The sequence below is a fragment of the Oncorhynchus keta genome, chromosome 10 (assembly GCF_023373465.1).
Source record: "Oncorhynchus keta strain PuntledgeMale-10-30-2019 chromosome 10, Oket_V2, whole genome shotgun sequence".
Lineage (NCBI taxonomy): Eukaryota > Metazoa > Chordata > Actinopteri > Salmoniformes > Salmonidae > Oncorhynchus > Oncorhynchus keta.
Window position 1 is genome coordinate 61554975 of NC_068430.1, and position 25899 is coordinate 61580873.

The following is a 25899-nucleotide window of genomic DNA, read 5'->3' on the forward strand; positions in this document are numbered from 1 at the left end:
ATCATCGGACTTAGCTTGTTGTCATTGCAGGCAATCTCAACGCCCCTCCCCTTTGTTCAGGGACACATTATTCAATTTCTGTTAGTCACCTTGTCTGTGGAACTTGTTCAGTTTATGTCTCAGTTGTTGAATCTTGTTATGTTCATACAAATAATTACACATGTTAAGTTTGCTGAAAATCAAAGCAGTTGATGGTGAGAGGACGTTTCTTTTTTTGCTGAGTTTACTTCCTCATTCCTCCCTGCTATTTGCCTAACAAGCGGTTGATTTAGCCACAACTGAAGGTGAATCTGATACAAATGGTTTGAACTAGAGGTCGACCGATTATGATTTTTCAACGCCGATAACGATTATAGGAGGGCCATAAAAGCCGATGCCGATTAATCCGCCGATTTTATTTATTTATTTGTAATAATGACAATTACAACAATACTGAATGAACACTTATTTTAACTTAATATAATACACCAATAAAAAAAATGTAGCCTCAGGTAAATAATGAAACATGTTCAATTTGGTTTAAATAATGCAAAAACAAAGTGTTGGAGAAGAAAGTAAAACTGCAATATGTTCCATGTAAAATATGTGACATGTAAGAAAGCTAACGTTTCAGTTCCTTGCTCAGAACATGAAAACATATGAAAGCTGGTGGTTCCTTTTAACATCAGTCTTCAATATTCCCAGGTAAGAAGTTTTAGGTTGTAGTTATTGTAGGAATTATAGGACTATTTCCCTCTATACCATTTGTATTTCATTAACCTTTGACTATTGGATGTTCTTATGGGAACTTTAGTATCGCCAGTGTAACAGTATAGCTTCCGTCCCTCTCCTCGCTCCTCCCTGGGCTTGAACCAGCAAAACAACGACAATTAGCGTGCGCTAACTAGCCAGCCATTTCACTTTGGTTACACCAGCCACATCTCGGGAATTGATAGGCTTGAAGTCATAAACAGCGCAATGCTTGACGCACAACAAAGAGCTGCTGGCAAAATGCATGAAAGTGCTGTTTGAATGAATGTTTACTTCTGCCTACCACCGCTCAGTCAGATACTTGTATGCTCAGTCAGATTATATGCAACGCAGGACACGCTAGATAATATCTAGTAATATCATCAACCATGTGTAGTTAACTAGTGATTATGATTGATTGTTTTTTTATAAGATACGTTTAATGCTAGCTACCTTGGCTTACTGCATTCGCATAACAGCCTCCTTGTGGAGTGCAACGAGAAAGAGGCAGGTCGTTATTGCATTGGACTAGTTAATGTTGCAAGATTGGATCACCGAGCTGACAGGGTGAAAATCTGTCATTCTGCCCCTGAACAAGGCAGTTAACCCACTGTTCCTAGGCCGTCATTGAAAATAAGAATGTGTTCTTAACTGACTTGCCTAGTTAAATAAAGATTAAATAAAGGTGTAAAAAATAAAAAGTCAAATCGGCGCCCAAAAATACAGATTTTCGATTGTTATGAAAACTTGAAATCAGCCCTAATTAATCGGCCATTCCGATTAATCGGTCGACCTCTAGTTTGAACCAAAATGCAACCCTGTTTCGCTCCCGAACCTCATATCACTTTTTTTTCTGCACAGTCAGGGTCACGTCATACACTACATGGACAGAAGTATGTGGACACCCCTTCAAATTAGTGGATTTCAGCTACACCTGTTGCTGACAGGTGTATAAACTTGAGCACACAGCCATGCATCTCTATCAGTGACTTTCAACCTGGCACCGTCATAGGATGCCACCTTTCCAACAAGTCAGTTTGTAAAATTTCTGCCCTGCTAGAGCTGCCCTGGTCAACTGTAAGTGCTGTTATTGTGAAGTTGAAACGTCTAGGAGCAACATAGGCTCAGCCACGAAGTGGTAGGCCTCACACAAGCTCACAGGACTGGGCAGGACTGAAGTGCTGGAGCGTGTAGCGTGTAAAAAACGCCTGCCCTCAGTTGCAACACTCACTACAGAGTTCCAAACTGCCTCTGGAAGAAATGTCAGCACAAGACCTGTTTGTCGGGAGCTTAACGAAATGGGTTTCCATGGTCGAGCAGCCGCACACAAGCTTAAGATCACCATGCGCAATGCAGGAGAACGCTACAGTATCTGTATGCTACGGCAGACGATTCTGTGCTTCCAACTTTGTGGCAACAGTTTTGGGAATGTCCTTTGACTGGTCTGCAAATATATATATATTTAAATATATATTTAAATATATTTAATTACAAAGGTTATTGTTCGATGATATTTGCAATTGCTAATGAAACTTGGTGCTTGGTTTCCCTGCGGAAGGTTGTCATATTAACGATGTACCTTGCTGCAGCATGGCATTTAGAAAAAAGTAATGTTTCAATGCCCAGAACGGTAGGTGTTCTTAAAGGTGTTTTTAAAGGTTCTTATTCCAAATGATTTTTCTTTCTATTCGTACCTTTTGCTGTTTTATGAGGGGATATGTTCTTTGACAAATTGAAATAGGGGAAAACTATTTTAATAATTTCTGAATTAATGAATTATTGGATAAGTTTGGATAATTTATTGATGTCACACATGACTTGTTTTGACTCGCAGGAACACGGAGGAATCCTGAGGATTTTCCCAGAGGCCAAGGCACAGTTCGCCGACATCGAACCTAAGTTCGACCGCCTGCTCTTCTTCTGGTCGGACCGGCGGAACCCCCATGAGGTGCAGCCGGCATACCACACCAGGTCGGATGATCTCTTAACTTGACCTTTTGACCGCAGAGAAAATGTCATACTCCTGACCTTCGACCCAGGGTTGTCTGCTTGTCTTCATCACAATCCCACACCTCCTGTTTTGTGTTGCTTATTGGAATGTTATTTAAGTAAAGCATCCATCAGGCCATTTTGAGAACTTGGTTGAAGCGTGAATTGTGACATAGTTTACATGCATGGTTAGGTTAATGCATGCCTTGATCTATGAACAGACATCATTGTAAAGTGTTACCACATTAAGCAACACCACCAACACTATCCAGCTTAAATATATTTGAAAATGCTCAATCATGTTAGAATAGTTGGACCATAACAAATGGTTGGTTAGTGTTAGTATGTATATCTATTATGTGAATAATTGTATGTTCGTTGACCTCTCTGTTTCCGTTATCTCACTCGCTGTCCAGGTATGCCATAACAGTGTGGTATTTTGATGCCGATGAACGAGCTCGGGCCAAGGAGAAATACCTAACAAGTAAGATGGAGTCCTGGGCATGTATTCATAAAAAATCTCAAAGTATGAGTGCTGATCTAGGATCAGTTTTGCCTTTTGGATCGTAATAAATAAGATCAAATTATCCTAGATCAGCACTGTGAGACTAAGACTCTTTATGACTACAGGACCATAGTGATCATCATACGAAGTAAGAATTTATAGGAAGTCATTGAAAATAAGAATTTTGTTCATAACTGGTTGAATAAAAATGTATAAAATAAGAATTTGTTCTTAACTGGTTGAATAAAAATGTATAAAATAAGAATTTGTTCTTAACTGGTTGAATAAAAATGAATAAAATAATGATTAGTTCTTAACTGGTTGAATAAAAATGAATAAAATAATGATTAGTTCTTAACTGGTTGAATAAAATATAACTCTCCGCTCTCCCTCCTTCTCTATTCTGTCCTATAGGTGCAGGAGAAAAGGGAGTAAAGGTAGAATTGAACAAGCCGTCGAATCTGAGCTAATATGAGAGAAGCGGTTGGTCCTGAGGCGCCACTGCCATCACCTGCTGCTGCTGTGGACAGATTCGGAAAGAGGGATGGATGGATGGATGGATGGAAGGTGGGATGAAGAGGAGAGAGAAGAAAGAAACCAACTCGGACTAGTCCGCTTTCTTTACACTTAATATCCAAAGTTGACACACACAACACACACACACAGACAGACCCTGAATGTGATGTCATTGCACTGCAAGGACTCATCATTATTTCCCAAGTTTCTGTTTTTGCTTGTTGCTTTGATTTTTTGCCATTATTATGTGTAGAATGCCAGTGTAAAAATTAGCTTTGGAGCAAAAAAAAAATATGTATGGAGTGAGCCGAATGCAAAGAAGTTATATTCTTGTGAATTTTGGGGTGATGTAAGAAGGGTACCCATATGTGCTTATCTGTCAGACGGGTTGTCATGGTCTCCATCGGCTGGATCTCTCACTGTTAAAATAGAAAAAAAGGTACAGAAGACTGTGTATGATGTCCCTCGACAGGAGGTTGTCACACACTGTCCGGCTATTGCCTGATGCACACTATAAGGCCGACTCAAACCGTACTGTGCTGATTTGGATACTTTCTTTTCACATGATCCTTTGCAGCACGGTTATAGTAAATGAGGACGATGCGTAACCAAGCCAGAACAGTACAGTATGGTTTGGCTTAGTACAGTGAAAAGGCTATTAATAGCTTAAGCTGCACTGACTCGAATACGATAGAAGTTTTCACGTTTGTGCAAACGAGCTGTGGTGATTTTCACATTGCAGGCGTATGTTGATTGCGGTGCCGTTCTGTGTCCTGGCATCCATTGCTTGGTAACTGGGTCCTGTTCATTAGGCACCAAACAGAAGGAAATGGACTGAAACTGACATGCTCGTTCTCCGTTGCAAAGCATTTTAAAACATTTCCTCGCGTGCCCTTATGAACACGGCCCTGTGTACGTTACAGGAGCATCCTAACCTGCGATCAGAGATCTGTCTGTTGTTGCAGACGTAATATCACCGTTGTCTTAAAAACCAAAAACTGACACCTACCTATTAGCCTTGCAGCGACCTTGCAGCTCTGAAGTTTAGTTTTGAATAAAAAGGCTGATTTTGTAAGTGCAGTTTGAGTCTGCTGCTGTATCGTCTCGTCATTACAGCATGTGTGGGGTGTGTGTGTGTGTATCTGCACGTATGCATTTGTGCGATTCTTTCTCTGACCACTGAGCCGAGATTGAAAGTGAGTGAGAGAGACTGTAATAATACAGTCATGACTATTCTCTCCAGCTATACACCATCGCCATCATGTGGTCACAAAAAAACATAAATTATTAATTCCTGTTAAGGCACATCTGACCGATGAGTTTATCAACAGGAGAATTGGCAGACCTAACTGAATGTGGCCGGTATCCAAGCGGTTAAGAGCGTTGGTGCAAGTATCCGAAACGTTGGTTTGAATTTTTCCCTTGCTGCCCTTGAGCAAGACAATAACCCCCAACAACAATGGCGCCGTTGACGTGGATTAAGGCAGCCCCCCCGCACCTCTCTGATTTCAGATGGGTTGTGTTGAACACATTCAGTTGTGCAACTGATTAGGTTTTCCATTTCTTCATCCACCCTTAAACATACCACAGAACCTTTGCATGTGATTTTGTTTAAACTGTATCTATTTGCCATTGATCTATTCATTTGTCAATAAATCAGTCGACAAGTAAATAAGACAACATTTAGAGAATAAATGGTTTCTTGAGATAAACATGTATGTCTTGTTTGCAACAAGTTTAAAATATAAATTGCGGTAAATAATTAGACTTTTTAATTTGTTTCATTATAAAGGGCAAGCTCAATCAAGCACAGCTGAAATATTAGACCTTTTTTTCACCCATGTCTGAATATATCTCTTCATTGCAGTCCCCTCGGGAACTTCTCTTCCCAGACCATGTCTCACATCACACCCGCAGGAAAGCCAAGGATATTTTTCTAGCCCCTACTCTTTTGGTTTTTACAAGTGTATGAAGGAATAAAATGGGTGCAAGGATTATGGAGGAAACTCCCCAAATAAACAAGAAATGACAAAGCTGTTAGCGGTTGATTGAGTAACAGAGTCTGGCTTGTTCTGCTCTAACCAGGAGTATGGTCCCTACTATCAGGCGCAGGGCAGGGGCCCACCTATTGCATTCAGAAAAACCACCAAAATCATTCATGATTTTGAGTTTACATCAAGGGCAACCAAGAAGACAAAGATCAGATGAACGGTACAGGCCAGGATGAGAAATGTTCCGTCAATGACCGTCACCCTGTCTTAGGACAAATTCCACTTGAGTGCACTTGGCCCTGAAAATGGACCCCAACACCCCCAGAGTTCCAAGGATGCTGGAGATGGCGGTGATGGCCAAAGCTACTACCCTACTGTAATGGGGAAACAGAATAATTGCCTGTAAGGACAAAGCAAAGGTCACTAGGGAGATCATCCACCCTGCCACTCCCAGGGTGTTGAACACAAACTCCATCCAACTCCTGCTTCAGTGGGGCTTTAGGAGATATTGGAGGGATAGACAGTTCTGTACAACATGGTCCCCCTGGTCAGATGAGGCCCCCACCTGATGTAAAGCCCTCAGCTCACTCCTCTGGGCAATCAATGAGTTGTGGGAGTTTCAGATAATGTTTCTGGCTATCCAGGAGAAAGGGATGAGGAAGAGATTTCCAGTTGAAATCACTATGGCCTTGGACTTTTGACTCTTGATGTGGTTGGTGCTTTTGCCCCTGATGAGCAGCATCACCCCCAGATCCCCAGAAATGATGGTCAGGGCTCTGGAGGCCTGCAGGTCCTGAGGTAAGGCCAGCATGGAGTCGTAGACCTTACACTACATCTGGCCTGTGTTCTTGGTCACACATCTCATCCACAGGCCCTCCTAGATGAAAAGGTTGTCTCCTGTTGTTGTCTCTATCCAAGTGGGGAGTGTGCAGACCACAATGGTCATGACAAATCCTATGTCTCCCTGGGCGATGCCTAAAATGTCCATGCCCATCAACATGCTCTCTTCTATACTTGCCCTTTCTGGAGGAACGGTGATACAGAAAACGTCATTCCAGAACAGAAAATAGGTCAAAACTTCAGAAGATTTCCTAAAAGATGTACAAACCAAGTTCTAGCATGGCATATTCTTCCACTTTGAGTTTCACAGACATTCGTTGTTGAAGTTTTCTGTGCGATTAGAGTGCAGAGCCCAGAATGCCTGTCTGATTTACTGTGGTGTCAAAAATTAGTCTGTCATGGAAACAAACTATTAATAAAGACGTGGTTATACATTTTCATTGTATTTATTGAGATTTTTATTTATATGAGGAAGTAATTTGTCATTATGATACCAACAATTATAAGTGGACAGGCACAGCTATATCCTTTTAGGTTCTTTATTCCAAAGACTGCTTGACGTGGGCTCCACGCAGGGAGCCATAACTTACTTCCATCTGCTGTAGCACACATACAAACCAATGGTGCATATAAACACTAGATGACTGATGGGTGGCGCTGTTTTGTAATCACTGCGTCACCATTTTAGTACCCCTCCACCAGTGTAAAAAAGGAAATATTTTTTGTCAAGCATATTATATTACAGACACCTTAATGCATACTTTTAAATTCAAATCAAATCAAATGTATTTATATAGCCCTTCGTACATCAGCTGATATCTCAAAGTGCTGTCCAGAAACCCAGCCTAAAACCCCAAACAGCAAGCAATGCAGGTGTAGAAGCACGGTGGCTAGGAAAAACTCCCTAGAAAGAAAAACCTAGGAAGAAACCTGGAGAGGAACCAGGCTATGTGGGGTGGCCAGTCCTCTTCTGGCTGTGCCGGGTGGAGATTATAACAGAACATGGCCAAGATGTTCAAATGTTCATAAATGACCAGCATGGTCAAATAATAATAAGGCAGAACAGTTGAAACTGGAGCAGCAGCACGGCCGGGTGGACTGGGGACAGCAAGGAGTCATCATGTCAGGTAGTCCTGGGGCATGGTCCTAGGGCTCAGGTCCTCCGAGAGAGAGAAAGAAAGAGGGAATTAGAGAGAGCATATGTGGGGTGGCCAGTCCTTGTATTATATGAACAAACAAAACAACAAAAAAAAATCCTTAAAATACAATTCTTAGAGAGTATGAATGTTACCGTTCACTCGACAACAAATAAATACTTAAATATATGTAATTTTGCCTTGAAACATTCAATTGAAATAATGTAGCATTCCATTCATTCCTATGGAATCAAATGCATGCTTTTCAACCGTTCGCTGCCTGCACCCGCACGCCCGACTAGCATCACCACCCTGGATGGTTCCGACCTAGAATATGTGGACATCTATAAGTACCTAGGTGTCTGGCTAGACTGTAAACTCTCCTTCCAGAGTCATATCAGATATCTCCAATCCAAAATCAAATCTAGAGTCGGCTTTCTATTTCGCAACAAAGCCTCCTTTCACTTACGCCGCCAAACTTACCCTAGTAAAACTGACTATCCTAACGATCCTCGACTTCGGCGATGTCATCTACAAAATGGCTTCCAATACTCTACTCAGCAAACTGGATGCAGTTTATCACAGTGCCATCCGCTTTGTTACTAAAGCACCTTATACCACCCACCACTGCGACCTGTATGCTCTCGTCGGCTGGCCCTCGCTACATATTCATCGCCAGACCCACTGGCTCCAGGTCATCTACAAGTCTATGCTAGGTAAAGCTCTGCCTTATCTCAGTTCACTGGTCACGATGGCAACACCCACCCGTAGCACGCGCTCCAGCAGGTGTATCTCACTGATCCTCCCTAAAGCCAACACCTCATTTGGCCGCCTTTCCTTCCAGTTCTCTGCTGCCTGTGACTGGAACAAATTGCAAAAATTGTTGAAGTTGGAGACTTTTATCTCCCTCACCAACTTTAAACATCTGCTATCTGAGCAGCTAACCGATCGCTGCAGCTGTACATAGTCCATCGGTAAATAGCCCACCCAATTTACCTACCTCATCCCCATACGTTTATTTATTTACTTTTCTGCTCTTTTGCACACCAGTATCTCTACCTGCACATGTTCATCTGATCATTTATCACTCCAGTGTTAATCTGCTAAAAGTGTAATTATTCGCCTACCTCCTCATGCCTTTTGCACACAATGTATATAGACTACTTTTTTTTTCTTTTTCTACTGTGTTATTGACTTGTTTATGGTTTACTCCATGTGTAACTCTGTGTTGCTGTCTGTTCACACTGCTATGCTTTATCTTGGCCAGGTCGCAGTTGTAAATGAGAACTTGTTCTCAACTAGCCTACCTGGTTAAATAAAGGTGAAATAAAAAAGATATTTTTAAAAATGGAGGATTGCTCCATCCCAAGAAGTACCAATATTGTGGACAGTGGCTTCAAAGTCTATCAATGGCCAATACATATCATTAGCAATCTAGTGTTTTAATACATCTTTGATACAAACCCCTACAGCAGGGTTCCCCAACTGGGGAAACTTTTCTTGTTTTAATTTTATTGCTTGACATAAAATACTGTAAAAACACCAGGAAATCAGCTCAGCTTAATTTTGGAAATCTGTTCTGAACTAATCCCACGTATAATATAGACACATGATCGTATACAAATGTAAGCATGGTTTGAAATGATCTGTTTGTGATTCTTGTGGTAAAATTGCAGTCTACAAATGATTTGTAATTATGTTCAAAGGGAGGAAATATTCCCGGTAACTTTCACAATTTTGTGTCTGAAAATTCCCGGAGCTTCGGAAAATTACAGGGAATTTTGCAACCCTAGTAGTAAGTACTACTGAAACACGTAATTATTCAACAATTCATAATAGTATTTTGGGCCATCTCCAGGATTTCAGTCTTACCTTGTGGCACAGCATAGCAGCACGTGGAGATTATCAGAAGCCATGTCTGCAGTTACATTTTGTAGTTTCAGTTGGAGTAAATACCGATGTTATGGACAGATCCTCGGGGCGGCAGGGTAGCCTAGTGGTTAGAGCTTTGGACTAGTAACCGAAAGGTTGCAAGTTCGAATCCCTGAGCTGACAAGGTACAAATCTGTTGTTCTGCCCCTGAACAGGCAGTTAACCCACTGTTCCTAGGCCATCATTGAAAATAAGAATTTGTTCTTAACTGACTTTGGTCTCTACATGTTCAATAGGATTTAACCCAGTCAATGGGACCTGCATTACCATTCCACAAAATTCCCCGGTCAACTTCTTTCCCTGGTCAACCCACGCGACAATCTAAGTAACATAATACAAAAATCCTCTTCAAAATGCGTCAATTTAAGCTATAGATATCGTCTCATTCCATCGAATCTGCCTATTTCGGCCTTCCACATCTGCGATGGAATCAAATCAAATTTTATTTGTCACATGCGCCGAATACAACAATAGACCTTATCGTGAAATGCTTACTTACAAGCCCTTAACCAACAATGCAGTTTTAAGAAAAATTATATTTACTAACTAAACTGTAATGAGAATTTTTATGTTTGTGCTTTTCTTAAAACTAATTTCTGTGTTCCATTCATGTGCTGTTCTATAAAACAATTTCTGTGTTCATGCAAGTGCCTGACTGTACAAGTCCTCACTCACAGTAGATGCAATTTGGCAGTACACCCAGACCTTGTTTTGAGCACAAACTAAAGATATCTCAGTTTCCAGTGGTGGAAAAAGTACCCAACTATCATACTTGAGTAAAAGCAAAGATATCTTAATAGAAAAGGACACAAGTAAAAGTAAAAGTCACCCAGTAAAACCTACTTGAGTAAAAGTATAAAAGTATTTAGTTTAAAATATACTTAAGTATCAAAAGTAAAAGTATAAATCATTTCAAATTCCTTATATTAAGCAAAGCAGATGGCATCATTTTATTTTTTTACGGAAAGCCACGAGCACACTCCAACATTCAGATATCATTTACAAACGAAGCATGTGTGTTTAGTGAGTCCGCCAGATCAGAGGCAATACGGATAACCAGGGATGTTCGGTTGATAAGTGTGTGAATTTGTCTATTTTCCTGTCCTGCTAAGCATTCAAAATGTAATGAGTAGTTTTGGGTGTCAAGGAAAATGTAAGGAGTAAAAAGTACAATAATTTCTTAAGGAATGTAGTGAATTAAAAGTAAAAGTAGTCAAAAATATAAACAGTAAAGTAAAGTACAGCTACCCCAAAAAACTACTTAAGTAGTACTTTAAAGCATTTTTACTTAAGTACTTTACACTACTGTCAGTTTCAAGGTCACAGCTTAGAGAGAAGAAGCCTTATGAGGTGTTGGTCTGTCACGTTATGAAACAGTATTGGTCGGTCACATGAATGAAACAAAATGGTAATGACGAATTAATTATGCTAAATCATGCAAATATAACTTCTCTGTGTGTAGCCGTATATAAGACAGCTGCTGGGACTCCACAAGGGAGCTCCTGATTGACATGTGTACTATGGTGCATTTGTCACACCCTGGCCTTAGTTATCTTTGTTTTCTTTATTATTTTGGTTAGGTCAGGGTGTGACATAAGGGATTTTTAAAAAAATAGAAAATTGTCCGGGTAGCCATTTGATTCGCCGTTCAGCAGTTTTAAGGCTTGGGGGTGGAAGCGGTTGAGAAACCTTTTGGACCTAGACTTGGCGCTCAGGTACCGCTTGCCATGCGGTAGCAGAGAGAATAGTCTATCACTAGGGTGGCCGGAGTCTTTGGCCATGTTTAGGGCCTTCCTCTGACACTGCCTGGCATAGAGGTCCTGGATGGCAAGAAGCTTGGCCCCAGTGATGTACTGGGCCGTACCAAGTTGAAGTTGCCGAGTTGCCATACCAGGCGGTGATGCAACCAGTCTCTCGATGGTACAGCTGTATAACTTTTTGAGGATGTGAGGACCCATGCCAAATCTTTTCAGTCTCCTGAAGGGGAATAGGCATTGTCGTGCTTCTTCATGACTGTCTTGGTGTGCCATGATAGTGTGTTGGTGATGTGGACACCAAGGAACTTGAAGCTCTCAACCTGCTCCACTACAGCCCGTCGCTGAGAATGGGGGCGTGCTCGGCCCTCCTTTTCCTGTAGCCCACAATCACATCGCCAGGTCTCTGACCTCCTCCCTATAAAGGGCTAACAGTTGCGTCATACATCACCTCGCAACCACACCAAGCGCCATTTTGGAAGACCAAACTCAGTCTGCTGAAAGTCCTCAGATCGTCCACATGGCTGGCTGCGTTTTGCTACCACTGGAAACTTCAGGAAGATTGCCCATTATTTAGTTTCTCTAAGGACCCAGAAAACAGAGGCAGTGGGAGAACCTATTCAAGTAAGTAAATATATGTTGAAATATATAAATATGTATAAAACGATGTATTATAGCTAGCTTGCTACACAAATGAGCCGTTAATCTTTGTTTGCTAGTTAGCGAACTTTACGTACTGTATAGCTAGCTAGCTACGTTAATTAAATATCACCAGCTTAGTAACTTCATATTTGTAATGTCTGCTTACAACTCACCATCTCAAACACGTAGATCCCCTGAACGCAGCTCACACTCTCAAACACCTAGATCCCCTGAACGCAGCTCACTTTCCAGCTCACACTCTCAAACACTCCAGATCCCAATCACCTGAATTCTAATCACCTGTTCACACACCTGTATATCATTATCACACACTATTTAGTTCTCTGTGAGGTATTGTTTGTCTTGTGACACACGTCTTTCAGAGCTCTGTTCTTCCCGTGATTTACTCCTCCCATGTATGATAGTTTTTGCCTGCCTCACCAACAATGCCTTTTGCCTATTTCCTGCTTGTACTTTAGCCTATCGGATTTCCTGTTATCTACCTATTGCCAGATCTCCCGGACTATGTTACTAGCCTTCTCCCTGCCTGTACTGTTGCCCTTTTGGACCCCCTGTGTATGACCTTCTGCCTGCCCCTGGACCCAGCTACTTGCCTCCTCCTGTGTATGACCTTCTGCCTGCCCCTGCCCCTGGACCCAGCTACCTGCCTCCTGTGTATGACCTTCTGCCTGCCCCTGGACCCAGCTACCTGCTTCCTCCTGTGTATGACCTTCTGCCTGCCCCTGGACCCAGCTACCTGCCTCCTCCTGTGGTCCTTTGCAATAAACACCTGCTGCGCCCTGTGCTTGAAACCAGCTCTCTGTCTCCCCTTGTGTTCATTACAATATTAGCTAGTTAGCTGTCTACATGCATTTGTCATTGTAACTCCAAATGTATTTGTAGGTAGCTAGCTAACAGCCATTGAAGAGGATGAACGGGTTAGCTAACACTTCCAGCTGTCAGAGAAGTGAAAGTAGGGCTACTCTGGACAGGGCTGGTAACTTTGTGGGAAGTCATTATGAAACTATTCTCCAGTTCCAGTCCCAAGCTAGAAAAACTGAGGACGGAGAGCTATAGCAACATAATATTCAGGGATACCTAACTTGAGTATAATACAGCCTGTTTCTTTGAGATGTTTTCTGTCCTCAGATTTAGAGAGCAGTCAAACCCTGTCTGGAGATGAAGAGATCCCAATTAATGTCCCAAGAGAATAAGGGTACATCCTTGTAAACCATGGATTATATGTTAGCAAACTTTATGAACAAAAAGTTTAAAAGTCACACAATGTTTAAACCTATTACAACTGGAGCAGGCCAACCCTGCTGGGTGTGCAGGCATATGTTCTAGCCCAGCACGAACACACCTGATTCAATGTATCAAACCTAATTAGTTAATAATCAAGTGTGCTATTGCTGCTGGGCTGGAACAGAAGTCTGCTCACTCTGGTATTTACTATTTTTTTTTTACCTGAAGTTATGTTTTAGTAATAATAGCCTACTTGTTATTAAAAAGTCTAACCTTTACATTTGAGTTAGCTTACTTGTACACTATGAAAATGTTGATTCTTTGAAATGAAGTGTTTAAACTTGTTTTAATGAACAATTGTTCAACATGAACTAGTGTTGATGTTGATGAATGACAGATCACAATCCTGCAATAAGGGAACCTGGGGAAGGGAATCTGTCTCTCATTTGTCTGTGTTTCTGTGTTATATTCTCAAATTAACATGACCTTTTTGTTCAGTCATAAACTCTCCAATTAGTTATATTTGATTGTCAATTTTTTCCACTATATCAACCATGTGAACCCATTTTGCAGCTGATAATGGCATGCAACGCCAATGCAGCCATAGGCCTACAGCAGTAGTTCCCAACTCCAGTCCTTGAGTACCCCCAACAGCACACTTTTGTTGGGGGTACAAACATACTTGATTCAGCTAATTGAGGGCCTGATGATTAGTTGACAAGTTTGTCTGATGATAAGATGAAACTGTATTGTTGGGGCAGGGGGGGTACTCGACGACCGGAGTTGGGAACCACTAGCCTACAGTATGATGGCATTAGAGACAATTTATGCTTGATTCGAAAATGTGGTCGGAGACGCTGTATGGTGGTACACCATTTCGGAGCCTCCAGGGGCATGCAGAGTTCAAATTGAGCTCCGTGCCGCTTTGTCGTGCACGTCTCAAATTTTGTAACAATGCGGAGGGCTTTGTATAGCTCCGCATTGACAAGATTGGTTGACGGTAGGTGGGGGCGGGAGGTCCTGTATAAACACAAACTCACTTCCTTGACAACTTCATTCACAACAGCTCTGTGAAGTTCCGCAAATCTCAAGAATTATGAATGCCGTGACTTCAGCAGAGGCCGTATCACTGTAAATGCTGCATGGCCAATGCAGTCATCGGATTGACCATGGAGCACCTTTAAGCCTTATGGACATTTGCGATGCACCCCTCCCCTTTACATTGTGCATCTGAAGCAGAGAATAGATTAACTCACACAATGTTTACATATTGTTATATGTTCTCAATTTAAAAATGATTCCAGTAGACAATGTATTTGAGGCTGATCATCATACTAGAATTTGTACATGCCTTGTGATGACATGACATTTGTTGGTGTAAATCCAACCCTTGTAATTTGGGCTCCCCTGAGTGGCACAGTGGTCTAAGGAACTGCATCTCAGTGCTTTAGCCTGGTTCAAATCCAGGCTGTGTTTGGGAGTCACACAGGGCAGTGCACAATTGGCCGAGTGTTGTCTGGTTGTAGGCTGTTATTGTAACTAAGAATTTGTTCTTAACTGACTTGCCTAGTTAAATAAATGTTCAATTTAAAAAACTACAGACACCCTGGTGTCACGACTCCAACTGAAGGTGGCTCCCGTTCGGGAGGCGGTTGTCCTCGTCTTACGAGCTGCCACTGATTATTTTCTTGCCCCCTTATGTGTTTATTGAGTACACCTGTTTTGAGTTGGTTATAATTAGTGAGGCTTTATTAGTCAGCCGGCCCACCTGGTTCTTTGTTCGGGATCGATTATTGTAACCCTGGTGTTTGCATTAGATGTTTGTGTATTTAGTGCTAGACTGTTATCGTTTCCCTGTGTCTGGGGCATTTGGTTTGAGCACCTGTAAGTGGGGGGACCGTAGTTCTCTGTGTGTGCATTAAAGAAGCACTTTATTGAACTCTGCTTTCCTGTGCCTGATTTCACCCTAACGACACCCAGGACCTTACACCTGGTTTGTAGGCCATCATTGTAAATAAGAATTTGTTCTTAACTGACTTGGCTGGTTACATTGTCTATGCTAAATGTGTTTAAATTGTAAAGTAGTTGGGATATAAGAAATATGTTTTATTGCAAAGCAGAGATTGCAAAATACTTTTCATTCATCCTATTCTTAAAGTAGAGCATGTTTACCTTATCATAAAAAAAATAGTATTTTACACGTTTTAAATTATATTTTATACATTCATTCATACGGTTTAAGGGGCACTTGTCATGATGACAAGGTGAAGGTGCTCTACTCAAATGGCACAACTGAATCGAGCACAGCATTTAACAACCATCTCGTATAATTGAGGGATGTCTCCTTTCATATCTGGAAAAGGACAACATAGTAGAAACTGGTGCTGCGGCAGCACTGCTCATCTTCACAGTGGGAATCCAGTCGAGGCGTCTTGATCGAGGCCAGCTGGTGAGCCCACAGTAGTACATAAACAAATGAAAAGCACACCTGATGTTAGAATATCACTTCTTCAGGCAGTGTTGTAGTACTCAAGACCGAGTCCAGTCTCGAGACCACATATTGAGTGTCTCGGTCTTGTTTCGGTGTCGATACGTTCGTACTCAGTCTCGGACAGTGGGGGCTCGTAGTTTCTTCAAGAAACCAGCTGAGTCCAGCGGAGTAAAAAACGAATAATTAAATAATTATCAGCTTCCATTGTCAGTGGATAAAACGGCTTCGCCAGGCCAAATATATACAAATATATACTTTATTGAAACATGAATGTCTTCACAGCCGTATCTATTATAGACATGGTTGCACAGTGGCGAAACTATAGGCCTTCGGCGTGTGACAGGGTCGTGATTATGAAAGGAAGGCAACCGTAATACCAGCGCACTCATGTAGAAGAGTGGACTTTTTGTAAAACACAGGGCCAGTGGTATAGTGGAGGGTTTACCCTGGAATAAACCATATACCCCATTTTTTTCAGTGGGTATTGCGTATACTCACTTCTTAATCCCTACTGATGCATATACACAGTTGAAGTCGGAAGTTTACATACACCTTAGCCAAATACATTTAAACTCAGTTTTTCACAATTCCTGACATTTAATCCGAGTAAAAAATCCCTGTCTTAGATCAGTTAGGATCACCACTTTGTTTTAAGAATGTGAAATGTCACAGTAATAGAAGAGAGACGGATTTATTTCAGCTTTTATTTATTTATTCACATTCCCAGTGGGTCAAAAGTTTACATACACTCAAATAGTATTTGGTAGCATTGCCTTTAAAATGTTTATCTTGGGTCAAATGTTCCGGGTAGCCTACCATAAGCTTCCCACAATAAGTTTGGTGAATTTTGGCCCATTCCTCCTAACAGAGCTGGTGTAACTGAGTCAGGTTTGTAGGCCTCCTTGCTCGCAAACTATTTTTCAGTTCTGCCCACAAATTTACTATGGGATTGAGGTCAGGGCTTTGTGATGGCCACTCCGATACCTTGACTTCGTTGGCCTTAAGCCATTTTGCCACAACTTTGGAATTATGCTTGGGGTCATTGTCCATTTGCAAGACCCATTTGCGTTATTGACTCTACGCTTGTTTATTCCATGTGTAACTCTGTGTTGTTGTTTGTGTCGCACTGCTTTGCTTTATCTTGGCCAGGTCGCAGTTGTAAATGAGAACTTGTTCTCAACTAGCCTACCTGGTTAAATAAAGGTGAAATAAAATACAAATAAAATTTGCGACCAAGCTTTAACTTAACTGATGTCTTGAGATGTTGCTTCAATATATCCACATAATTTTCCATTCCTCATGATGCCATCTATTTTGTGAAGTGCACCAGTCACTCCTGCAGCAAAGCACCCACACAACATGATGCTGCCACCCCCATGCTTCACGGTTGGGATGGTGTTCTTCTTCGGCTTGCAAGCCTCCCCCTTTTCCTCCAAACATAATGATGGTCATTATGGCCAAAAAGTTATATTTTTGTTTCCTCAGACCAGAGGACATTTCTCTAAAAAGTAAGATATTTGTCTCCATGTGCAGTTAGTTGCAAACAGTATGTCTGGCTTTTTTTATGGAGGTTTAGGAGCAGTGGCTTCTTCCTTGTTGAGCAGCCTTTCAGGTTATGTCAATATAGGGCTTGTTTTACTGTGGATATAGATACTTTTGTATCGGTTTCCTCTAAAATTTTCACCAGGTCCTTTGCTGTTGTTCTGGGATTGATTTGCACTTTTCGCACCAAAGTACGTTCATCTCTAGAAGACAGAACGCGTCTCTTTCCTGAGCGGTATGATGGCTGCGTGGTCCCATGGTGTTTATACTTGCACACTATTGTTTGAACAGATGAACATGGTACCTTCAGGCATTTGGAAATTGCTCCCAAGGATGAACCATACTTGTGGAGGTCTGCAATTTTTTTCTGAGGTCTTGTCTGATTTCTTTTGATTTTCCCATGATGTCAAGCAAAGAGGCACTGAGTTTGAAGGTAGGCCTTGAAATACATCCACAGGTACACCTCCAATTGACTAAAATGATGTCAATTAGCCTATCAGAAGCTTCTAAAGCCATGACATAATTTTCTGGAATTTTCCAAGCTGTTTAAAGGCAGTCAATTTAGTGTATGTAAACTTCTGACCCACTGGAATTGTGAAACAGTGAATTATAAGTGAAATAATCTGTCTGCACAAAGTAGATGTACTAACCAACTTGCCAAAACTATAGTTTGTTAACAAGAAATTTGTGGAGTGGTTGAAAACCTATGTGTATGTAAACTTCTGACTTCAACTGTATATATAGTGTTGCAACAATGTGCAAATGGTTAAAGTACAAAAGGGAAAATAAATAAACATAAATATGGGTTGAATTTACAATGGTGTTTGTTCTTCACTGGTTGCCCTTTTCTTGTGGCAACAGGTCACAAATCTTGCTGCAGTGATGGCACACTGTGGTATTTCACCCAGTAGATATGGGAGTTTATCAAAATCAGGTTTGTTTTCAAATCTCTGCATAATCTGAGGGAAATATGTATGTCTAATATGGTCATACATTTGCCAAGAGGTTAGGAAGTGCAGCTCAGTTTCCACCTGATTTCGTGTGCAGTGTGCACATCTCCTTCCACCTCTCACCCGTGACTGTAAACCGTTAAGTGGTCGCCATATGAGGTTGAGTGTCAATTTGTTAATACACTGTAGGTGAACGGAGGAGTTCGCTCATCTCCTTGATTGCTTCCTCCGGTGGATGATACTTCCACTCAGGTATATCTTATCTCGGAAGAGTTTAGAAATTCGCCACACCCAATTTGAATGAGCTGTTGTTTGCTACTTAACCTTATATTTATAAAATGTCTAGCACAACTAGCTACATTTATTTTTACCTCTTTACACATGTATTGTGGAATTCCTCTTCTGTAAATGTAATTTGCCTGCTAGTGGAGCAGAAGAGTCTCATTTCATACAAGTGCATGTTTCCATGTTACCTCTCCTCGCCTCCTCTCCTCAATGACCTTTGACCCTTTTCAAAAAGAGGTGGAGAAGACAGAGGAGAGGAATTTAGCAAATCCTATTGAGACTCTCACTGGGCCTTTTTCTCAAATGGATTTCATTGACTCATCACGTCCTCTCCTCACCTCCTTTTGAAATTGTGCTAATGCATTGTCTAGATTTCGGTATACTAATACTGGGCATGCATATGTTTGTTGCAGCAGCCACCTTTGCTACAATGTAGCCATAGACACTCATTGTGTTCAATCCGCCGCCCATCATTAAAACAGTAATTAAAAAAGCTTGTTTATCAATGAAAGTCGCATGATACTTGAAAGAATTACAAGGCAACAGTAAACATGTCGTCATTGGCAAGATGCATCATTAACCCAAGTTTAGTCAAAATCGTCCCAGTGGTGTCTGAGAGATTGCGTGGGACTAACTAACGTGCGCACTGTTCGTACTGACGTGCGAACGGACGGAGACAGATCCATAGTCCCCCTCAGATTTCATTGTGGGGGACAATGTGTGAATCAACAAAGCTTAATTTATTTCCATTAATTTTTTTATTGTCAAATTAACCAATAATGTCATAATCATATAGTATCCAGTATGTCAAATCTGTCGCTTTCAACTGCTCCTTTTGCAGACATGTTTGTCCATAAAAGGGCATACAGTGGCGTCACACCCCCAACACACCTCCAGAGAGTGGCCAATCGGGGTCTGCATCTTGCACACCTTACACCTGCCCACAACCCCCTGCTCGTTTCCCTGTCCACTTGACCCCCCCTGTCTCTGCTGACTGATGAGCTTCTCGAGGGCTTGCTTCGTGGCCGTGTCGCTACAGTGTGCAATGCCTTTCACCGCCACCCGCTTGGGGTCTTTAACACAGTCCTCCTCATGCCCAATGATGGTGGAGGGCAGCCAGGCAGTATCATAGCCACTCTGTTGCCACGAGTACCGCATTGCTAAATTCTGTCCATCCATCTTCTTCACGCGGCCCACCCGGACTTTCAGCTGCAGTACCACTTGTTCCCCAGGGGGGCACACACTAGGGTAGCCCCGCGCCTTGGCTATGTCCCGGCTGCAATAGACCCCCGGGCCTAACGTGCCCCCCGCAGAGGGCCGGAAACCCCCTGTGATGATGGCTCGAGCGCTGTCACGGTGGGTGCCATGGTACATGGTGTAGCCTTGTCTGCCCCGTGGTGCCTGACCAGGTTTCAGGACAATCTGCTTCTCAACCACAGCCTCCCAACCGCTGAACTGCACCAAATTCGCTGGCATGGCTCTGCTAACGGAAACACAGTTGACACCAATTTGTAAACAGATGAGATCAATCAATCAAATGTATTTATAAAGACCTTTATAAATCAGTAGTTATCACAGAGTGCTTTACAGTAACCCAGCCTAGAATCCAAAGTGTAAGCAAAGCAGAAGTGAGAGCACAGTGATAAAAACTCCCATGAAGGAACCTGGAGAGGAGCTCAGTTCAGAGAGAGGGGTGGCCTATCCTCTCCAGGCTGTACTGGGTTAGGCTATATGTGTTGTACATACACATCAAAACGTATTGAAGACATAGACATAGAGGTTTTCTTTTCTAAAATCTCCTCACTCAAATTATTGTTTACTCAAGTATGTTTCCATGATTTTTGCCTCTCGGAAATTCTAATTCGAACCGTACAGCTGAAGATCCACTTTATAGGGCTATTGACAAAGACAATGTTCCCGCAGTTGTGGATACTGCATTCACGGTAATTGCTGCATATGTCGCTCAATCAGAAATTGTCTTTAAACGTGAACTACAACGCTATTATTATATTACTAATTTGTGTGCTAATTTGACTCCAAAGTAGGATATCATAATGTATACAAGGTGCCACTGAACACTTCCTTTTCCCTGAACTAAACTCCAACTTCTCTGTCCATAAAGAGTATGTTGTATAGTCCCCACCAGGGCTGGGGTCAATTCAGGGAATAATTTAATTCAAATCTCCCATAATATCCTGTATTATGAAGACTTTTCATTTTCCTGAACTAACAGAATTAAAATCAACCCTGATCACCATAGCAGCTGTACTGTGGTAATTTGACAGGACAGTGAGAAAGCAAAACATGCATATAGATAGTAACAACAATAAATGCAACACAGTACCACTATAGAAAATCTCAAATCTATGCCTTATAGATCCCAATGTTGTGCAACTCACTGGCTGTGGATAAGTTGCTAAAATATTATTACAGTGTTTCTAACTTTCTCTCGTGATTAACCTACCTTTTTTGCCTTCAATGTTTTGACAGTGTTTCTCAGATAGTTTCACTTTCGATTTTTCAGCTCAACACAGCTTCCTTGATTGGCATTCATGGAGATCACACCCAATAGAATCTCTTCAAACAATATCCGGTTTGCTTTAGAGATCACATTCACCTTCATTTTAGAGTGGTGTACACAGAATCCCTCATTCTTGTATTCATGCTATTCCATATCTTAAGACCAAAGGCCCATTCTATAAGACCCATTCTGTAAGACCCAAGGCCCATTCTCATGGTAAGACATGCTAGGCAATATCGTCCTCTAGTGATTTTCTGGGGACACAGCATGTATTATTTTATCATTGGTCATCAGGGTTGGGGTTAATTCCATTTCAAATCCAGTCGTTTCAGATACTAAACCAGATTCAAATGACACATTTTTTTATTGAAAAACATTTAGGAGAATAGGAATGTGTATAAATATACTATTTACAAATTCATCACATATTTATGATTTTATATGGGAATCAAAAAGCTTTCATGAATGTTCACCATGTGCTGATGTGCTAATCAGCACTGTCAACAGACCGAATTATGACATCACAATGTAACAGAACCCTTGCCATGATGTCATTGCTGGTTCCATCTGACTGGCAAAATTCAATTTCCACTCATTTCATAATAGATCTTTCACAGAGATAGGTTAAGATCTTACTTAGAGAGTGCTAATATTTATCATCAATGGCTTATCGAGGAAGAAAAACAAGTGAGTTTGACAAACTCCAGAAGGAGAACTCTCAGATGAAGAGCGTCATCGAAAGCTTGAGGAAGCAAAACATGGCTTTAAACCAACGGGGTGACCAGGACAAGTTTTCAAGTTTTATAAGGCTCATCAGTTTTTCTAAAGTTTTTCAAAAATATAACTGTGTTTATTTTATGGTTTCATAGATATACAATAGGCCTACATCCAAAACATCTTTAGCTTAAAAGCTTTACATCACACACAGTAGAAACTATTTTGACTCCTTTTTTTTTTTTTTTTACTTTTTATTTGTAAGTCGCTCTGGATAAGAGCGTCTGCTAAATGACTTAAATGTAAATGTAAATGTACTTCACTTCTGCTATTCATTTCATACTGTACCATTGTGATCCAAGGCTATCAGGAGAGCTACTCAATCTCAGAGGGCCATCGTGGCTTCATTAGTGACGCCAGACTTATGCAGATGCAGAGAGCTGAGAGAGAGGCCATGGAAGCAAAGCAAAGAAAGATAAGTGCTGTCCACAAGAATTCTGTCCAGACTGCTCTCATCGGGGTTGGCAGCACCTTCGCGCACCACTTCGTCCCCTCTATTCAGTGCATTCTGCACCTGAAAGCTCCACTGAGGCCTTTGCCACAAAGGCTTGAACACATAGCTCTGGCCCCACTGAAGAAGGTGTTGGGGGTGGACGGAGCCCAAGTTCGACCCGGATCTCACTCTCTGGAGTCCGTCCAGGTAAAGAAGTCATGCAGTAGTGTGTGTCCTGTTCCCGTCCCTCCCACTGGAGCTCCCTCCAAGATGGGCAAGAAGAAGAAGGGCAGGCAGGGAGTCAAGGCCCTGAAAGTCTCTCCGGAAAGCCTGAGCTCAGTGGATATGAACACCCCTCAATGACTACTTGGATGTCAGGACCCCGGTCAAGTCGCGTGACACCACACCCAGGTCTTCTACCACTCCTACCAAGCCCAAGAGCAAACTGCCTCAGCCAATAAGGTTCCTTGGCCTGCCAAAGGCTGCCACAGGCTCAGGTCAGTCCCTCTCATGTGCTCACACTAATGGGAATTAGACTGGGAGATGACCCTAGATAGATTTCATAGGAAGACAGTAGGAAGGGAAGGGACACAAATGGCTTTTCATATAACTTTTTCTCTCCAGCTTAGTCCAGGGCTAAGACGTTTTTCCACACTTGCTTTGCCTGTTTCACAGTGAGTTATAACCTTTGCTCAAGGCTCAACAGCTTCTACCCCCAAGCCATAAGACTCCTGAACAGCTAATCAAATGGCTACCCAGACTATTTGAATTGCTGCTCTTTAATTATTTGTTACTTTTATTTATGTACTTGTCTAATTTTTACTCTTAAAACTGCATTAAGGGCTTGTAAGTAAGCATTTCACGGTAAGGTCTACACCCGTTGTAATCGGCGCGTGTGACAAATTTGATTTGAACTGGACCCTGCTTCTGAGTATACATTTAGAGTTATATGACATCATAATGAACTAAGATGTTCTAGTGTTAAAAGCTACAAACAGATATGCAAATTAATAAATACAAAAATAAATATATACAGTTCACAGAGAGATAAATGTCCCCTGTCAACCCATAGACAAGAAGGCAGCCAGTGAGCCAAAGGGCCAAATGAAGAAGAGTCAGGACCAGGCCAGATTGCAGCCCCGGTCCAACCCAGAGCAGGCCCTGACCAAGACCTTCAAGCTGCTCCGCTCTGCCTCTGATGACTGGTGAGCATTCACTGTAGACAAGACCATGGGAGCTAGGCTAAAGGAAGTACAGTGTAGTGTCCTTGGAAATGTAGATTTGAGCTACGGAGCGTAGAAACTTCAGAAGTTAAGAGACCGGAGTCCTAATTGATGAACATCATCACAATGTTTTTGGAAAATGTTGTGGATATGGCTTATGTTTATTTCACTGAATTGCAGGGAGAAGAAGATTGAGGGTTTGACCTGTCTCTGTGCGATGGCTCAGGCCCACATGGACATGCTGATGCCTAAACTCCATGATATCTGCCTTGCCATTATAAATGAGGTAGCTGTATTCCTTCACTGCCATGTTCATTCATCTGCACAAATCTGCTACATTTGGAGAACAAGTCAAGTCAAATTATTGTGTCATGTTTCTGATGTTTGTAGGTTGTTCTGCTCAACATTAATAGCTGGTCCTCTGCATGTTATTATGATTCAGGTGAAAAACCTGGCATTCCCTGCACCACCTCTGGCCGCAGAGGGCACACTGCTGGTCGGTGCTGGGGAGGTTCTCCAGGGAGTCGAGGCAGCAGGCAGGGCTCGACTCACCAAGAGCTTCCTGTTTTACACGTGTGTATGTATAGAATTTCCTGAGTTTTCCCTGCATTCCCAGCATAAGGCGCTAGTAGATTCAGTTGCAGATGGTGTAATGAATTTCCTCCTCTTCTTCCGAAGAGGAGAGGCGAAACGGATCAGAGGACCAATACGCGGCGTGGTAATTGTCCATGGTTCTTTTTAATACGTTAAGGTACACATGAACAACTGACTACAAAAAACAAGAAATGTGAAAACTCAAAACAGTCCTATCTGGTGCAAAGACAGAGACAGGAACAATCACCCACAAACACACAGTGAAACCCAGGCTACCTAAGTATGATTCTCAATCAGAGACAACTAATGACACCTGCCTCTGATTGAGAACCATACTAGGCCGAAACATAGAAATACCCAAATCATAGAAAAACAAACATAGACTGCCCACCCAACTCACGCCCTGACCATACTAACTAAATACAAAACACAGGAAATAAAGGTCAGAACGTGACAGATGGGAAATTTATTGATCGTTCATTTGCAATTAGATTAGGGATCCCTATTGTTCCTGTTGATGTGCCCTTCCCTGTACATGCCTTAGATGGTCGTCCTTTAGGGTCAAGACTGATCAGGGAGGTCACAGCTCCACAATGTATGATAACGCAGGGGGATCATAAGGAGAGAATTAGTCTCTTTCTGATTGATTCACCTGCGTTTCCTGTGGTGTTGGGGCGTCCCTGGTTGGCCGATCATGACCCCACCATTTTGTGGAAACAGAGGGCTCTCAAGGGATGGTCACGTCAGTGCTCAGGGTGGTGTGTAGGTGTTTCCATAGGTGAAACTACGGTGGAGAGTCCAAACCAGGTCTCCACCATGCACATTCCCCCTGCATATGCCGATTTGGCTCTCGCCTTCTGTAAAAAGAAGGCGACTCAACTACCACCCCATCGACGGTAGATGCAGCACTTCCCAGGAGTCACGTATCCTTTATCACAGGAGGAGCTGGCAGCTATGGAAACATTTGTCTCCGAATCTCTGGGACAGGGATACATTCGGCCTTCCACTTCACCTGCCTCCTAGAGTTTATTTTTTGTGAAGAAGAAGGATGGATGTTTACGCCCGTATATTGACAATCGAGGTATAAATCAGATCACAGTGAAGTACAGTTACCCGTTGCCTCTCATAGCCAGTGTGACAGAGTCATTGCACAGGGCGCACTTCTTCAAAAATTGGATTTCTGGAGCGCTTACAACCTGGTGCGTATCCGGGAGGGGGATGAGTGGAAGACGGCATTTAGTACCACCTCTGGGCACTATTAGTACCTTGTCATGCCGTACAGGTTAGATGAATGCTCCATCAGTCTTTCAATCCTTTGTAGATTAGATTTTCAGGGACCTGTACGGGCAGGGTGTAGTGGTGTATATAGATGACATTCTAATATACTCTGCTACACGCACGGAGCATGTGTCTATGGTGCACAAGGTGCTTGGTCGACTGTTGGAGCATGACCTGTACGTCAAGGCTGAGAAATGTCTGTTCTTCCAACAGTCCGTCTCCTTCCTAGGGTACCGCCTGTCTGCGACAGGGGTGGAGATGGAGAATGACCGTATTTCAGCCGTGTGTAATTGGCCGACTCCAACCACGGTAAAGGAGGTGCAGCGGTTCTTAGGGTTTACCAACTACTACTGGAGGTTTATCCGGGGCTTTGGTCAGGTAGCGGCTCCCATTACCTCTTTGCTAAAGGGGGGACCAGTGCGACTGCAGTGGTCAGCTGGGGTGGACAGGGCTTTTGGTCACCTGAAGGCTCTGTTTACCTAGGCTCCCATAATGGCTCATCCTGATTCATCTTTGGCATTTATAGGAG

General features: G+C 42.2%; 2 protein-coding genes across 4 annotated transcripts in view; one reads left to right on the forward strand and one right to left on the reverse strand.

Annotated features, from left to right (window-relative positions):
• The window catches only part of LOC118389129 (egl nine homolog 1-like), a 34623-nt gene extending 29798 nt beyond the window's left edge, over nt 1–4825 (forward strand). The window contains exons 3-5 of the mRNA XM_035778914.2: nt 2564–2700; nt 3135–3202; nt 3638–4825. Of these exons, the coding sequence (XP_035634807.1) occupies nt 2564–2700; nt 3135–3202; nt 3638–3693 (261 nt within the window). The 3' untranslated portion in view covers nt 3694–4825. The remainder of the gene's footprint in view (nt 1–2563; nt 2701–3134; nt 3203–3637) is intronic.
• Nucleotides 4826–19176: 14351 nt separating this feature from the next.
• On the reverse strand, nt 19177–21243 carry LOC118389571 (uncharacterized). Of its 3 annotated transcripts, none has more exons than XM_052528954.1 (2): nt 21008–21243; nt 19177–20027 (listed from the first exon to the last, which is right to left on the reverse strand). In XM_052528954.1, the coding sequence occupies exon 2, from the start codon at nt 20021–20023 to the stop codon at nt 19370–19372; it is 654 nt and encodes a 217-aa protein (XP_052384914.1). In that variant the 5' UTR covers nt 20024–20027; nt 21008–21243; the 3' UTR covers nt 19177–19369. The 3 variants fall into 3 exon arrangements, with proteins under 3 accessions (XP_052384914.1, XP_035635354.1, XP_035635355.1); XM_035779461.2 differs by having other exon boundaries at nt 19181–20030; nt 21012–21243; XM_035779462.2 differs by having other exon boundaries at nt 19183–20027; nt 21012–21242.
• Between the last annotated feature and the right edge of the window lie 4656 nt (nt 21244–25899).

Excerpts from the sequence above, each read along its gene's own strand:
- LOC118389571 (XM_052528954.1), bottom strand. The coding sequence starts at position 20,023 with ATGCCAGCGAATTTGGTGCAGTTCAGCGGTTGGGAGGCTGTGGTTGAG.